Consider the following 16,162-nt stretch of genomic DNA (forward strand, 5'->3'; position numbering starts at 1 on the left):
TGGAACGACATTTATTGGATATTTCAAACTTTTTTAACCTCTTAAGTCGACCCTCTACTTTTTCGAACATTCTGTTAAAAATCGCGCAACATTTCAGCGCCCTGCTACTCAGGCCAGGAATATAGTATATGCATATGATTAGTATGTGTGGATAGAAAACACTCAGACGTTTATAAAACTGGTTAAATCACGGCTGTGACTATAACAGAACGTGCGTTTCATCGAAAAGTGCAGGAAAATCTGATCACTGAAAATGGAAAAATATATCCATCCGCCTCTTCAACCCATTGTTATAGGCGATCCACATTAAATGGGGCTGAGGTTGCAGTACTTACAGCTTCCACACGATGTCTAGAGACTTGTCATTTGCTTCGGCTTTGATTCTTGGTCAAACCGACACAAGGGAACCGATTCCCTCCGGTCTCCGACCGGATGTTTTGGTCGAGATCTCTCCGGACATTTTTTTCCAGACGGACACCTATAGAATTTACATCACCTCCTGATGAATTTTATCGCTTATTAACGTGTACTAATACCTAAAGTTGCATTACAAAAGTATTTCGAAGTGTTTTGTGAAAGTTTATCGTCGACTTTTTGAATTTAAAAAAATTACGTTACGTTATGAAACGCTATTTTCTTTCGTTTATCACACAGTCTTCATAGATCGATATCTAGGCTATATATGGACCGATTTAATTGAAAAAAAGACCCAATAGTGATTAAGGGACATCTAGGAGTGCCAACAAAGAAGATGGTCAAAGGTAATGAATGTTTTATATTTTATTGTGCGGTTTGTGTAGCGCCGAATATGCTAATTATTTTGTTTACGTCCCCTGCGGGTCTTTTGGGGTGTTACATGCTATCAGATAATAGCTTCTCATGCTTTCGCCGAAAAGCATTTTAAAAATCTGACTTGTTGCCTGGATTCACAACGAGTGTAGCTTTAATTCAATACCCTGCAAGTGTATTTTAATGAACGTTTGAGTTTTAACTAATACTATTAGCATTTAGCGTAGTGCATTTGCATTTCCAGAGCTCTAGATGGGACGCCTGCGTGCCAGGTAGGAGCAAGAGCAAAATCAAAAACTGAAAAATTGGGCGTGCAAAATTATTCAGCCCCTTTACTTTCAGTGCAGCAAACTCTCTCCAGAAGTTCAGTGAGGATCTCTGAATGATCCAATGTTGACCTAAATGACTAATGATGATAAATACAATCCACCTGTGTGTAATCAAGTCTCCGTATAAATGCACCTGCACTGTGATAGTCTCAAAGGTCCGTTAAAAGCGCAGAGAGCATCATGAAAAACAAGGAACACACCAGGGCAAGTCCGAGATACTGTTGTGAAGAAGTTTAAAGCCGGATTTGGATACAAAAATATTTCCCAAGCTTTAAACATCCCAAGGAGCACTGTGCAAGCGATAATATTGAAATGGAAGGAGTATCAGACCACTGCAAATCTACCAAAACCTGGCCGTCCCTCTAAACTTTCAGCTCATACAAGGAGAAGACTGATCAGAGATGCAGCCAAGAGGCCCATGATCACTCTGGATGAACTGCAGAGATCTACAGCTGAGGTGGGAGACTCTGTCCATAGGACAACAATCAGTCGTATATTGCACAAATCTGGCCTTTATGGAAGAGTGGCAAGAAGAAAGCCATTTCTTAAAGATATCCATAAAAAGTGTCGTTTAAAGTTTGCCACAAGCCACCTGGGAGACACACCAAACATGTGGAAGAAGGTGCTCTGGTCAGATGAAACCAAAATTGAACTTTTTGGCAACAATGCAAAACGTTATGTTTGGCGTAAAAGCAACACAGCTCATCACCCTGAACACACCATCCCCACTGTCAAACATGGTGGTGGCAGCATCATGGTTTGGGCCTGCTTTTCTTCAGCAGGGACAGGGAAGATGGTTAAAATTGATGGGAAGATGGATGGAGCCAAATACAGGACCATTCTGGAAGAAAACCTGATGGAGTCTGCAAAAGACCTGAGACTGGGACGGAGATTTGTCTTCCAACAAGACAATGATCCAAAACATAAAGCAAAATCTACAATGGAATGGTTAAAAAATAAACATATCCAGGTGTTAGAATGGCCAAGTCAAAGTCCAGACCTGAATCCAATCGAGAATCTGTGGAAAGAACTGAAAACTGCTGTTCACAAATGCTCTCCATCCAACCTCACTGAGCTCGAGCTGTTTTGCAAGGAGGAATGGGAAAAAATTTCAGTCTCTCGATGTGCAAAACTGATAGAGACATACCCCAAGCGACTTACAGCTGTAATCGCAGCAAAAGGTGGCGCTACAAAGTATTAACTTAAGGGGGCTGAATCATTTTGCACGCCCAATTTTTCAGTTTTTGATTTGTTAAAAAAGTTTGAAATATCCAATAAATGTCGTTCCGATTCATGATTGTGTCCCACTTGTTGTTGATTCTTCACAAAAAAAATACAGTTTTATATCTTTATGTTTGTAGCCTGAAATGTGGCAAAAGGTCGCAAAGTTCAAGGGGGCCGAATACTTTCGCAAGGCACCGTAGTTCTAACCTGACATGTGTTTGATTCAGACACTATGAAGTTAGAATTTAAAATGACTAGTCAATTTAAACACTCATGAATTAAGCAATCTGTGAAGGGGGCACTGACAAATGATTACTGTAAATCTTTACTTCATATCATCACAAGGTAAACAGTAGAATAGGCAAACGGAATCTTGCTTAAAGGAAAAATAATTTTGCATCATCATAGTGATGTGGAAGGTGACACTTTGCTTTTTGAAAGTCCAATATCTTGAAAACTTGACTGCTGGCATGAAAAACATTTTTGGACTGTATCAACAGTGGACTAATGAAAACAAATACCAAAAGATAGATGTTGACTGGATTTTCCCTTTAAGCTCTGTATCCGCAATTAGGGAGACACAGTTCATGATGATTTGCAAGAGAGTGGGTGAGAGACCTTTTGGGTGGATTATCTTTTGCTAGGAAGGGACAATTCATACAGTTCTGTCCTTCCAGTCAAATGGAGAATCTATATCTATTGAAATCCTAATACAGTAACTTCCTACCATTTGAATTCAAATGCACATTCATTAGTCAAATTAGATGATGCGTCATTAAAGATGCCATGGTGATGATAACTATAACTGCTCAATTAGAGGAAGACACTGAAGACTTACATTTCATCTGCTTGGCAATACACTTTGTGACCTCCAACCAATGCTGCACCAACAACAAAAAGACATATGATCAAAGTGTGAAAAAAGCTAAACATGTCTAAAAATCCTGCAATGACACTGACACCATGCTCATATCACTCTATGAAGCAGGTTAAATGCAATAAACAGGAATGACAGTTCATCGAAAGACGTGCGAAAACCTGTGTTATGTCATGTCAGCTTCACGCCTAAAACACACTGACGCATGTCTCCGTTCATATCCAACATCCATCTCTAATCTGACAAGAATCATATAATTAATGCTATCAGTTCCTGATTTGTATAATTAAATCATCATCATACTGAAGCAAATTGAACAGTAAGGGCATACAGAGATAACAGCTCTCTCTATAAATGACAGTAATGGATGGTCTTTCAAATGATAATACTATACCACCAGCATGCCTGGGCCTGCCGAGACAGACAGACAAGCAGACACTGTACAGTGGCAGTGCTCTCTAGGGTCAGTTCAGAAGGTAACTCTGGTTTTGCCTGTATATCAGGCACTGATTCATCCCCCATCCTTCTGGCAACATTCACTCCATCAATTCCCTCTCTCCGCCAACCCCTCACCCCAACAACAACCACTGAAATAGCCCTGAGTGGCAGCATAAGAAATGCAGGATGGGGAGGACCGGTCTTGTCTCTGATGCTAAAACACAATGTGAGCACATGTTAATTCTTCATGAATCAAGCAGTGCAGCTACAAGCCATCTCTGAGTAATAACCCTCTGTGCTCTGCTGCTGCTGCTGATGATGATTGTATGAGTGTCTCTCTAAAAGCGTATGTTATGAAAGTGTCACGCCCTGATCTGTTTCACCTGTTCCTGTTATTGTCTCCTCCCCCTCCAGGTATCGCTTATTTTTCCCAGTGTATTTATCCCTGTGTTTCCTGTCTCTCTGTGCCAGTTCGTCTTGTATGTTTAGTCAAGTCAACCAACGTGTTTTTCCCGTACTCCTTTTCTATTATATCGTCCTCCCAGTTCTGAGCCCTGCCTGACTCTGGACTACTTTCCTGCCTGCCCGAACATCCTGCCTGCCCTGACTTTGATTCTGCCTGCCCTTCAGTACCCATTGGACTCTGATCTGGTTTTGACCTTTTTGCCTGTCCACGACCATTCTCTTGACTACCCCTTTGGATTTATAAACACTGTAAGACTCCAACCATCTGCATCTGGGTCTCGCCTTGTGCCTTGATATAAATAAATAAAATAACATTTCTTCAATCTGGCCCTGTATCTCTTTAAACGGTCACCTCCACTGCAGTATGCTTCATCCAACACAGACAGACACACACACACACTCACTCACCCGCTGCTTGTCTGGGTCCACATATCTGATGCCGAAGTAGTCCTTCTCCAGCAGATTCAGATGGTGGCAGATGAGGTCGAACAGATACTGTCCTTTAGCATCCCGCTGCAAGATAAGGGAAAAACAATAGCATGAGAAACTCACAGCGAACACAAGAAAAGACCACAACTAACAACTTAAAAGGACATTTTTAGGAAATATCCCCACTGATAGGGAACAAGTGGTCCGGCCCAGCCCAGGAACTCAACAACTTCACGAGGACATGAGGGAGAATGTGAGATTGAGGGAAAGAGGGAGGTAATTACTGATAGCAGAATGTGCTTCATATTTTCCAGACCCTGTGGAGATATCCAGGATTCATCCAATATTAATGACAGCCACTACAGCCACCTGCAGAGTCTAGGCCAGAAATCTCCATAGCTAAAGCACAATGAGAGAATGGATTAAGTGTGCTGACAACTGGCTGGGTTAGACTGACATTTGTTCAGGGAGATGACTCAGGGACGGGGAGGGTGATATGATACTGGGTCTTGATAACCAAACAACGCACATCAAGTATCACACAGTATAAGTATGAATGGATTTAAAGGCATTAATGATGTATGAATGGATTTAAAGGCATTAATGATGTATGAATGGATTTAAAGGCATTAATGATGTATGAATGGATTTAAAGGCATTAATGATGTATGAATGGATTTAAAGGCATTAATGATGTATGAATGGATTTAAAGGCATTAATGATGTATGAATGGATTTAAAGGCATTAATGATGTATGAATGGATTTAAAGGCATTAATGATGTATGAATGGATTTAAAGGCATTAATGATGTATGAATGGATTTAAAGGCATTAATGATGTATGAATGGATTTAAAGGCATTAATGATGTATGAATGGATTTAAAGGCATTAATGATGTATGAATGGATTTAAAGGCATTAATGATGTATGAATGGATTTAAAGGCATTAATGATGTATGAATGGATTTAAAGGCATTAATGATGTATGAATGGATTTAAAGGCATTAATGATGTATGAATGGATTTAAAGGCATTAATAGGAGATCAAAGAGAAGTCAACTCACTTGGCACAAATTGGTGAATCAATGTTGTTTCCACATCATTGCAATCCCCCAAAATCTATGTGATGATGTTGAATCAATGTGAAAAACTGACTTGATTTGAAAAAAGTCCATGACATAGTGACATTTTTGGCTGATTTCACTTTGATTCACATTAGTTGACAACTCAACCATATGTAAATCAAAACTAGACATTGAACTGATGTCTGTGCCCAGTGGGAAGACATTGAAGGAGAGGATACAATAGGACAGGAGACTGCCCACCTTCACAAGCCTTTCCCCTCCCTCTCTGACACATCGCTGAAAGACTTATCCAGCTCCCAGCACTGATTACCATTTAAAATATCACTCAGACCAACATGTTTTCCATAATAATAGCTAAACTCTCTGAATTATTCCAGAAAGATAAGTTATTTGAGCTTCCAACAAACATTGCACACCACCATTACACGTTGTTTTCCCTCAGGCATTTGTGAGGACTGCTGGTATTAGCAAAGGCACACACCAGGGATGATTACAGCTCATTGGAACAGGGTGGTGATCCATTCAGCAGGCAGGCAACTAATACATCTCTCTACCTAGTCTACAACCTAAGAGTTTTATACTGCAGGCTCAGCCAGGCTGTCAGCTTAACACTGTGTCAGTCATCTAACTATAGTCTAGAGGAATGGCACTTGTCCTGTGATGAGCATGTGTACTGGGACTGGGTGGACTAGAATTCTGACACACTGGCACCGTGTTTCAATCCCCTGTTCTAATACAGTAACAAATCAAATAGTATTTGTCACATGTGCTGAATACAACAGAATACAACCTTACAGTGAAATGCTTACTTACAACCCATTTACCAACAATGCAGTTTTAAGAAAATACATTAAAAAGTAGAGATAATAATAACAAATCATTAAAGAGCAGCAGTAAATAACAAAAGCGGGGCTGTATACAGGGGGTACCGGTGCAGAGTCAATGTGCAGGGGCACCACTGTCGATGTAATTGAGGTAATACGTACATGTAGGTAGAGTTATTAAAATGACTATAAATAGATAATAACAGAGAGTAGCAGCAGTGTAGAAGTGGGGGGGGGGGGGGGTGCAAATAGTCTGAGTAGCCATTTGATTAGATGTTCAGGAGTCTTATGGCTTGAGAGTAGAAGCTGTTAAGAAGCAGAGAGAACAGTCTTTGACTAGGGTGGTTGGAGTCTTTGACAATTTTTAGGGCCTTCCTCTGACAACGCCTGGTATAGAGGTCCTGGATGGCAGGAAGCTTGGCCCCGGTGATGTACTGGGCCATATGCACTACCCTCTGTAGTGCCTTGCAATCGGAGGCCGAGCAGTTGCCATACCAGGCAGTAATGCAACCCGTCAGGATGCTCTCGATGGTACAGCAGTAAAACCTTTTGAGGATCTGAGGACCCATACCAAATCTTTTCAGTCTCCTGTGGGGGGAAGGTTTTGTCGTGCCCTATTCACGACTGTCTTGGTGAGGTTGGACCATGTTAGTTTGTTGGTGATGTGGACGCCAAGGAACTTGAAGCTCTCAACCTGTTCCACTACAGCACCGTTGATGAGAAAGGGGGCGTGCTCGGTCCTCCTTTTCCTGTAGTCCACAATAATCTCCTTTGTCTTGATCACGTTGAGGGAGAGGTTGTTGTCCTGGCACCACCAGCGCCGCCTCTGGACGAGTGTTTTCCTGTTTGCTTATGGCGGTATACACCTCATTTGGTGCGGTCTTAGTGCCAGCGTCGGTCTGTGGTGACATGTAGACAGCTATGAAAAATATAGATGAAAACTACATGATTCCATATGTGTTATTTCATAGTTTTTTCATAGTAACTCCCAGTCTAACTAATAACTGTGATTTGGATGAGGAGGTGATAAATCAGTGCCAGGAATTGAACAGAGATTCATGTTGGCGCTGATCACTCCACCAGAGATGGTAAAGAAAGCAAGACATCTCCCTTGCAATATTTTTCTGGTGGGGGCGGGATGGGACAATAAGTAGACTGGAGCCAGCTGTTATTGGGCATAGAATAAAATTCCCATATAATAAAATCCTGTCTGTGTAAGTGGGCGTTCCCTCTCTTGCGTAAGCATGCCAGAGATAACGGAGGAACCGTGAGCTCAAGTAGGAAAGCATGCGCACGCGAGAGAGAAAGCCCACTTTTGCCCACTTTTGACATTGACATTGTTTCCCAATGATAAACTGTCTGAGTAAGACATCTTAATATATCTACCATCTTTGGCTCCACTCCTCTCCCTCTCCACCTTCCTCCCCATGCCAGGGAAAAACAGGTCTCACGTGCCACCTCACTCCCTCCCCACTGGCTCACTGGGGGCCATTTAATGGAGCTCAGTAATAGGGTCAGTAAACACACATGCTCCTCACAATCAAACTCATAAGCTCATAACATAACTCTCAAAGGAACATGCTTCAAGGTCAAGTATATCAGGTGTCAGATAAACCAGTCACACTGCTATTGATAACATGTCAGCCTCCTAATGCTGTGTGGGGGCTACGTTTAACAGAACATCATCACAGTGAAGGATGTGAAAATCTCTGCTTGAGTTCATGTAGAATCTGTATCCCGCTATAGCAGTATGGGAATGGAATGAAGTCTATTTAGTGGCCTTGGTCAGGAAAATAATGTGGTTAATCCAAATGTTTATCCACAGCATCCATATACTTTATCTACCATCTCTCACTGTCCCTATTTGCATAATAACCAGAGAATTTCATGATGCCCTCAGTGTGGTCAGAGCTCTAAATGTCTATTTTTGGTAGTCTGACAGATGGGGTGCAGTAGACCTTAAATGCACCCGATTAAAGCATGCCAAGCACAATGTGATGTGTGGGTGAACAGCAGAGGATTCCCTAAATGAGCTCCTGACACAGAGGGGACTGAGGCCTGCTGGGAATGTCTGGCTGTCTGGCCATGCGTGCGTAACATGCTGCTGTGGGTAACATGCTGCTGTGGGCCTGGACACAACCTGATGGCTGCTGCTGCTATTGGATCTCGATGGATCTCTCCAGTCCAGAGAACAAGACGACATCATGTCCCTCTCCATCACAATTAAGAACAGTATGACCCTAGAGCTTCAGGCCAGGCCAGGCAGTTTGGACTGCTAGAGTCAGCCTCAGTTACTCGCGCTCTCCTCATTGGGCCTGTGATGGCAGAGGAAGTGTCCCTGGGAGCAGTAGTCTCCTCCATGTCATTACTCAGGCTCCAGATAACACACTTCATTAAGAGAGAGCTCTGTCAGAGAAAGCTTACTGGGTGCCAGCCGTGACTCTCCGGACAAATATCGGCGCAAGGGAGCGGTGCTCGAGGTGTCACAGTCTGACCTTTCCACAGTAAGACTAAGGGCTCCCGGGCCGCCATGGGCGATCGCCACTGTCACTTCTAGACCGCTCTTTCACAGCGAGCTCACAAATCAACCCGACAAGCCTGCTTACTGGGCTCGGGCAGCAAAAATAGAAGCGCAGGGCTGTTGCATTGTGCAAGGACACACACTCGCTTTCAATTATGCAAATTAGATAATACAGTAAATGACATAGATCCCTCAATAAGATAAATCAGTTTCTCACTCGTGTATTGACACAAATATCCTGTCATGCATCCTTATGAACTACAGTGCATTTGGAAAGTATTCAGACTATTTCCACATTTTGTTACATTACAGCCTTATTCTAAAATTTATCAAATTGTTTTTTCCCTCATCAATCTACACACAATGCCCCATAATGACAATGCAAAATCAGGTTTTTAGAAATGTTTGCAAATGTATTAAAAATAAAAAACTGAAATATCACATTCACATAAGTACTGTATTCAGACCCTTCACTCAGTACTTTGTTGAAGCACCTTTGGTAGAGATTACAGCCTTGAGTCTTCTTGGGTATGAAGCAACAAACTTGGCACACCTGTATTTGGGGAGTTTCTCCCATTCTTCACTGCAGAACCTCTCAAGCTCTGTCAGGTCGGATGGGGAGCATCACTGCACAGCTATTTTCAGGTCTCTCCAGAGATGTTCTTTCGAGTTCATGTCCAGGCTCTGGCTGGGCCATTCAAGAACATTCAGAGACTTGTCCCGAAGCCAATCCTGCATTGTCTTGGCTGTGTGCTTAGGGTCATTGTTCTGTTGGAAGGTGAACCTTCACCCCAGTCTGGGGTCCTGAGCACTCTGGAGCAGGTTTTCATCAAGGATCTCTCTGTACTTTGCTGCTTTCATCTTTCCCTCGATCCTGACTAGTCTCCCAGTCCCTGCCACTGAAAAACACCCCCACAGCATGAGGCTGTCATGACCATGCTTCACTGTAGGGATGGTGCCAGGTTTCCTCCAGACGTGACGCTTGGCATTCAGGCCAAAGAGTTCAATCTTGGTTTCATTAGACCAGTGATTCTTGTTTCTCATGGTCTGAGATTCCTTTAGGTGCCTTTTGGCAAACTTCAAGGGGGCTGTCATGTGCCTTTTACTGAGGAGTGGCTTCTGTCTGGCCACTTTACCATAAAGGTCTGATTGGTGGAGTGCTGCAGAGATGGTTGTCCTTCTGGAAGGTTCTCCCATCTCCACAGAGGAACTCTGGAGCTTTTTCAAAGTGACCATTGGGTTCTTGATCACCTCCTTGACCAAGGCCCTTCTTCCCCGATAACTCAGTTTGGTCGGGTTGCCAGCTCTAGGAAGAGTCTTGGTAGTTCTAAACTTCTTCAATTTCAGAATGATGGAGGCCACTGTGTTCTTGGGGACCTTCAATGCTGCAGAAATATTTTGGTACCCTACCCCAGATCTGTATCTCAACACAATCCTGTCTCGGAGCTCTACGGACAATTCCTTCGACCTCATGGCTTGGTTTTTGCTCTGACATGCACTGCCAACTGTGGGACCTTATATAGACAGGTGTGTGCCTTTCCAAATCATGTCCAATCAATCGAATTTACCACAGGTGGACTCCAATCAAGTTGTAGAAACATCTCAAGGATGATCAATGGAAACAGGATGCACCTGAGCTCAATTTCAAGTCTCATAGCAAAAGGTCTGACTACTTATGTAAATAAGGTATTTCTGTTTATTTTTATACATTTGCAAACATTTCACATTGTCATTATGGGGTATTGTTTGTAGATTGATGAGGAAAACAATTCATTTAAGAATAAGGCTGTAACGTCACAAAATGTGGAAAAAGGGAAGAGGTCTGCATACTTTCCGAATGCAACCCATGCCAAGGAGAGCCAATGACAAAGCAAAAAAAGGCTGAGAGACAGTGATGTATATGGACGAACGATGATGCATTAGGTCAGACAGGAAGCCTTTCTTTGGTTACAGACAGCAAGTGTGTTAGTATTCCATAGCACTCCTCTTTCCCTCTCCTTCTCTTCTCTCTCTCCCTTCCTGAGTTGTCTCTTTCCCCCACACAGAGCCCAGCTGCATTACTCCCCTCCAACAGGCTCTGTAATTACAGGATGTGTGTGATTGTGTGGCGGGATAAAGGATCTAATGAATGATGCTGGTGAATTCCTAATTAAAACTAATGCTGCGTCTCTTCAGTTGGGTTGGCCATGGATTGTTTAAGGGTGTCTAACCAAACTGCCAATAGAATCTACTGGTCTGACCATTGACTAACCAAATAGCATCTCTGATAAAGACACTGATTTGTTTGTGTGAACAGGGATATGCAGTGGTTGTTGTGGCAGTAGCCCTGTGGTGTGAAAACCTATGCATTATGTTACCCCTTTTACAGTTGGGTAGTAAGGGAGCCCTCCTTCCACACATCATGTAAACAGACTGCATGCTCATCCAATAACTGATAATTACAGAGACATCAAGTAGATGATTCATTTATTATACAAATATTTGGCTAAACCTGTGGCAAAATGCCTGTCCTTTACTAATATGACAGTACACAGCAGTGGTAGCACAGCAGGGAAAAGTTGGGACAATCCTATTCAATCTCAAACTGCTTTATAAGCGTTTTCTTGTCATGGGTTTTCTCTGTCTTAAGGGAATGGAGGGAATGCTGCAGAAACAATCAAATATCTTCCATACGATACCCTTAGCGTGTTTCCCTGTAAATGGTTGGTCTGTTTAACTGACATAAGATGAAGAACCCCATTCTGTGTCATGCTTGTGTGTCCAAAAAGAAACCCAGAGGTCCTGCGGGACATAAGGCTCCATACCAACACAACAGACACAAAGTTGATGGAAATGCAGCCAGATATCTGAATGGAGCAGATAGTCATAGGCCTACAGCTTGTAGGTACATTATGCTGAATGATAGAATGACAAAAAGTCTGATCAGCAAAATAATCCCCAGGCGTAAAACAGCATCATTGCTCCCCTACTGCTCCCCTATTTCCTCAGGGTCCCACTTTCCTGTCAGATGAATCACTTAAATGGACTTGTTTTATTGTGAGGGGAAGGGAAACACAATGCTGTTGGCTCGTGTGTGTGTGTGGGGGGGGGGGGGGTAAAGCACTGAGAGGAACAGGAGCGGTAGAGCCCTGGGATAATTCCTCTGGTTTCATTAGCAGATTACTCTCCTTATCTCCGGGGCCTGGGGTGTGTGAGTGATTGTAGCAGGCCCACTCCACCACTAGCCAGCCCTGTGTGAATGTTCAATCTCAGGCCCTGCTACCTCAACCAGTCCGCAGCAACAGCAGCATCACAGCCTGGGGTCTGAGGCCCAGAGCGCACGCACGGCAACTCATCCAGAACCCATTACATACAGTACACAAACGGTTCTGCTTGGAACAGAAAATCAACCATCAAGTTCTCAAGCCAAGTAACAGCCGTAGAGAACATTTAACAATCACCCAGAAAATCTATAGGTTCTTTTAAACAGAGAACATAACATCAGACAGTCGTAAAGAGCAGATCCTTATGAGTTAGATTTATGAAACTAATTATTTAGCACTCATCACATTTATCAAGCAGTTTAGCTTTATTGATCCCAGAGAATGCCCTCCAGAGATCTGCTGCGTTCTGCTGTTATGGGAATGTAATGTATCAGGGATACAGAGCAAATTCTCCACTCAGCAACTTCACACTATCCTCATAGCCTCGCCTGTCAGGTTTATACTGTAATGTATGGAAGACACACATCTGGGAACAAGGCCATAGACTCCCTCTAAAACTTCCACCTGCACTGGGCCAGTGCTGCTCCTCTCCCCCAATGAAAAGGTATTGTGTACTATACTGAAATCTACTCTACTTTTCTTTACTGAACTTTTAGACCCCATCATAGCACTGAGACTGCACTTGTGAAGGTGGTAAATTACCTTTTAATGGTGTCAGACCGAGGCTCTGCATCTGTCCTCTGCTCCTAGACCTCAGTGCTGCTTTTGATACCAATGATCACCACATTCTTTTGGAGAGATTGGAAACCCAAATTGGTCTACACGGACAAGTTCTGGCCTGGTTTAGATCTTATCTGTTGAAAAGATATCAGTTTGTCTCTGTGAATGGTTTGTCCTCTGACAAATCAACTGTAAATTTCGGTGTTCCTCAAGGTTCCGTTTTAGGACCACTATTGTTTTCACTATATATTTTACCTCTTGGGGATGTCCTTCGAAAACATAATGTTAACTTTCACTGCTATGTGGATGACACACAGCTGTACATTTCAATTAAACATGGTGAAGCCCCAAAATTTCCCTCGCTAGAAGCCTGTGTTTCAGACATAAGGAAGTGGATGGCTGCAAACGTTCTACTTTTAAACTCGGACAAAACAGAGATGCTTGTTTTAGGTCCCAGGAAACAAAGATATCTTCTGTTGAATCTGACAATTAATCTTGATGGTTGTACAATCGTCTCAAATAAAACTGTGAAGGACCTCGGCGTTACTCTGGACCATAATCTCTCTTTTGACGAACATATCAAGACTGTTTCAAGGACAGCTTTTTGCGATCTACGTAACATTGCAAAAATCAGAAACTTTCTGTCCAAAAATGATGCATAAAAATTAATCCATGCTTTTGTTACTTCTAGGTTAGACTACTGCAATTCTTTACTTTCCGGGTACCCAGATAAAGCACTAAATACATTTCAGTTAGTGCTGCTAGAATCCTGACTAGAACCCAAAAATGTGTTCATATTACTCCAGTGCTAGCCTCCCTACACTGGCATCCTGTTAAGGCAAGGGCTGATTTCAAGGTTTTACTGCTAACCTACAAAGCATTAAATGGGCTTTCTCCTACCTATCTTTCTGATTTGGTCCTGCCGTACATACCTACACGTACTCTACGGTCACAAGACGCAGGCCTCCTAATTGTCCCTAGAATTTCTAAGCAAACAGCTGGAGGCAGGGCTTTCTCCTATATAGCTCCCTTTTTATGGAATGATCTGCCTACCCATGTGAGAGACGCAGACTCGGTCTCAACCTTTAAGTCTTTACTGAAGACTCATCTCTTCAGTGGGTCATATGATTGAGTGTAGTCTGCCCAGGAGTGTGAAGGTGAACAAAAAGCCTCTGGAGCAACGAACCGCCCTTGCTGTCTCTGCCTGGCCGGTTCTCCTCTCTCCACTGGGATTCTCTGCCTCTAACCCTATTACAGGGGCTGAGTCACTGGCTTACTGGTGCTCTTTCATGCCGTCCCTAGGAGGGGTGCGTCACTTGAGTGGGTTGAGTCACTGACGTGATCTTCCTGTCTGGGTTGGCGCCCCCCCTTGCGTTGTGCCGTGGCGGAGATCTTTGTGGGCTATACTCGGCCTTGTCACAGGATGGTAAGTTGGTGGTTGAAGATATCACTCTAGTGGTGTGGGGGCTGTGCTTTGGCAAAGTGGGTGGGGTTATATCCTTCCTGTTTGGCCCTGTCCGGGGGTATCATCAGATGGGGCCACAGTGTCCCCTGACCCCTCCTGTCTCAGCCTCCAGTATTTATGCTGCAGTAGTTTATGTGTCAGGTGGCTTGGGTCAGTTTGTTATTTCTGGAGTACTTCTCCTGTCTTATCCGGTGTCCTGTGTGAATTGAAGTATGCTCTCTCTAATTCTCTCTTTATCTCAGAGGACCTGAGCCCTAGGACCATGTCTCAGGACTACCTGGCATGATGACTCCTTGCTGTCCCCAGTCCACCTGGCCGTGCTGCTGCTCCAGTTTCAACTGTTCTGCCTGCGGCTATGGAACCCTGACCTGTTCAACGGACGAGCTACCTGTCCCAGACCTGCTGTTTTCAACTCTCTAGAGACAGCAGGAGTGGTAGAGATACTCTTAATGATCAGCTATGAAAAGCCAACTGACATTTACTCCTGAGGTGCTGACTTGCTGCACCCTCGACAACTACTGTGATTATTATTTTAGGCTGGGCTTCTGTAACGCACTTTGAGATATCAGCTGATGTAAGGGCTATATAGAAGGGCTATATAAATACATTTGATTTGATTTGATCTATACTCTACTGTGCTGTACTGTGCTGTACTATGCTGTCCAAACTTGTGAACCCAACTGTGGTTTGTGACTACTGTTGGGGTTCGTTCTTTGTTCCTTGTCAATCATTGGCTCATTGATGAAATTAGCATTCAGACAATATATTTAATGAAATCATTCAAAAACCTTTATTAATGCAATTGCAGACAGAAGTTGACAACAGCAACATAGCACGCATGTTTCCGAGTAAGTTCTGCAAAATAGAAAAGGGTCTGAGTTGTTTTATTATTCCTACAGTCATATATCTTAGTGATGTCACTGCCTACGTCATTACCTTCTACTCATGAGACCAAAACCATGCCTACACAGCTATATGAACAAGAGTTTTAGTGTTATCTAAATCTCAGTTGTAAATGTCCACTCCCCAATTTGATTTATAGTGGAATGTCTGACTAGTCTCTTATCTCTTGCAGAGTTCCTTTATTAGAGGCAGAGATTAGAAAAGACTGTGGAACATTATTAAACCTTTATAATGAATATACAGTGGGGCAAAAAATTATTTAGTCAGCCACCAATTGTGCAAGTTCTCCCACTTAAAAAGATGAGAGAGGCCTGTAAATTTTCATCATAGGTACACTTCAACTATGATTAAAATTAAGGAATATATAAATATTTGGATGAGCAATGTCGGACTGGCATAGACTAAATACAGTATAATAGAATACAGTATATACACATGAGATGAGTAAAGCAAAAATATATAAACATTATTAAAGTGACTAGTGTTCCATTATTAAAGTGGCCAGTGATTTCAAGCCTTACTTTGACATTGGGTGCTGTAGGTGTCCTGGAGGGCAGGTAGTTTGCCCCCGGTGATGCGTTGGGCAGACTGCACCACCCTCTGTAGAGCCCTGCATATGCGGGCAGGGCAGTTGCCATACCAGCCGGTGATGCAGCCCAACAGGATGCTCTCAATTTTGCATCTGTAAAAGGTTGTGAGGGCTTTAGGTGCCAAGCCAAATTTATTCAACCTCCTGAGTTTGAAGAGGCACTGTTGCGCCTTCTTCACCACACGGTCTGTGTGGGTGGACCATTTCAGATCGTCAGTGATGTGTACGCCGGGGAACTTGAAACTTTTCACCTGCTCCACTGCGATCCCACGATGTGGATAGGGGCCTGCTCCCTCTGC

At 43.1% G+C, this 16,162-nt stretch overlaps 1 protein-coding gene across 1 annotated transcript in view; it reads right to left on the reverse strand.

Moving 5' to 3' along the window:
• Nucleotides 1-16,162, reverse strand: part of LOC115134233 (FERM domain-containing protein 5) — a 119,417-nt gene that overhangs the window by 23,209 nt on the left and 80,046 nt on the right. Inside the window, exons 2-3 of the mRNA XM_029667993.2 lie at nucleotides 4,531-4,635; nucleotides 3,181-3,223 (exon numbers count right to left, since the gene is read on the reverse strand). Of these exons, the coding sequence (XP_029523853.1) occupies nucleotides 3,181-3,223; nucleotides 4,531-4,635 (148 nt within the window). The remainder of the gene's footprint in view (nucleotides 1-3,180; nucleotides 3,224-4,530; nucleotides 4,636-16,162) is intronic.

The sequence above is a fragment of the Oncorhynchus nerka genome, linkage group LG9a (assembly GCF_034236695.1).
Source record: "Oncorhynchus nerka isolate Pitt River linkage group LG9a, Oner_Uvic_2.0, whole genome shotgun sequence".
Taxonomy (NCBI): Eukaryota; Metazoa; Chordata; class Actinopteri; order Salmoniformes; family Salmonidae; genus Oncorhynchus; species Oncorhynchus nerka.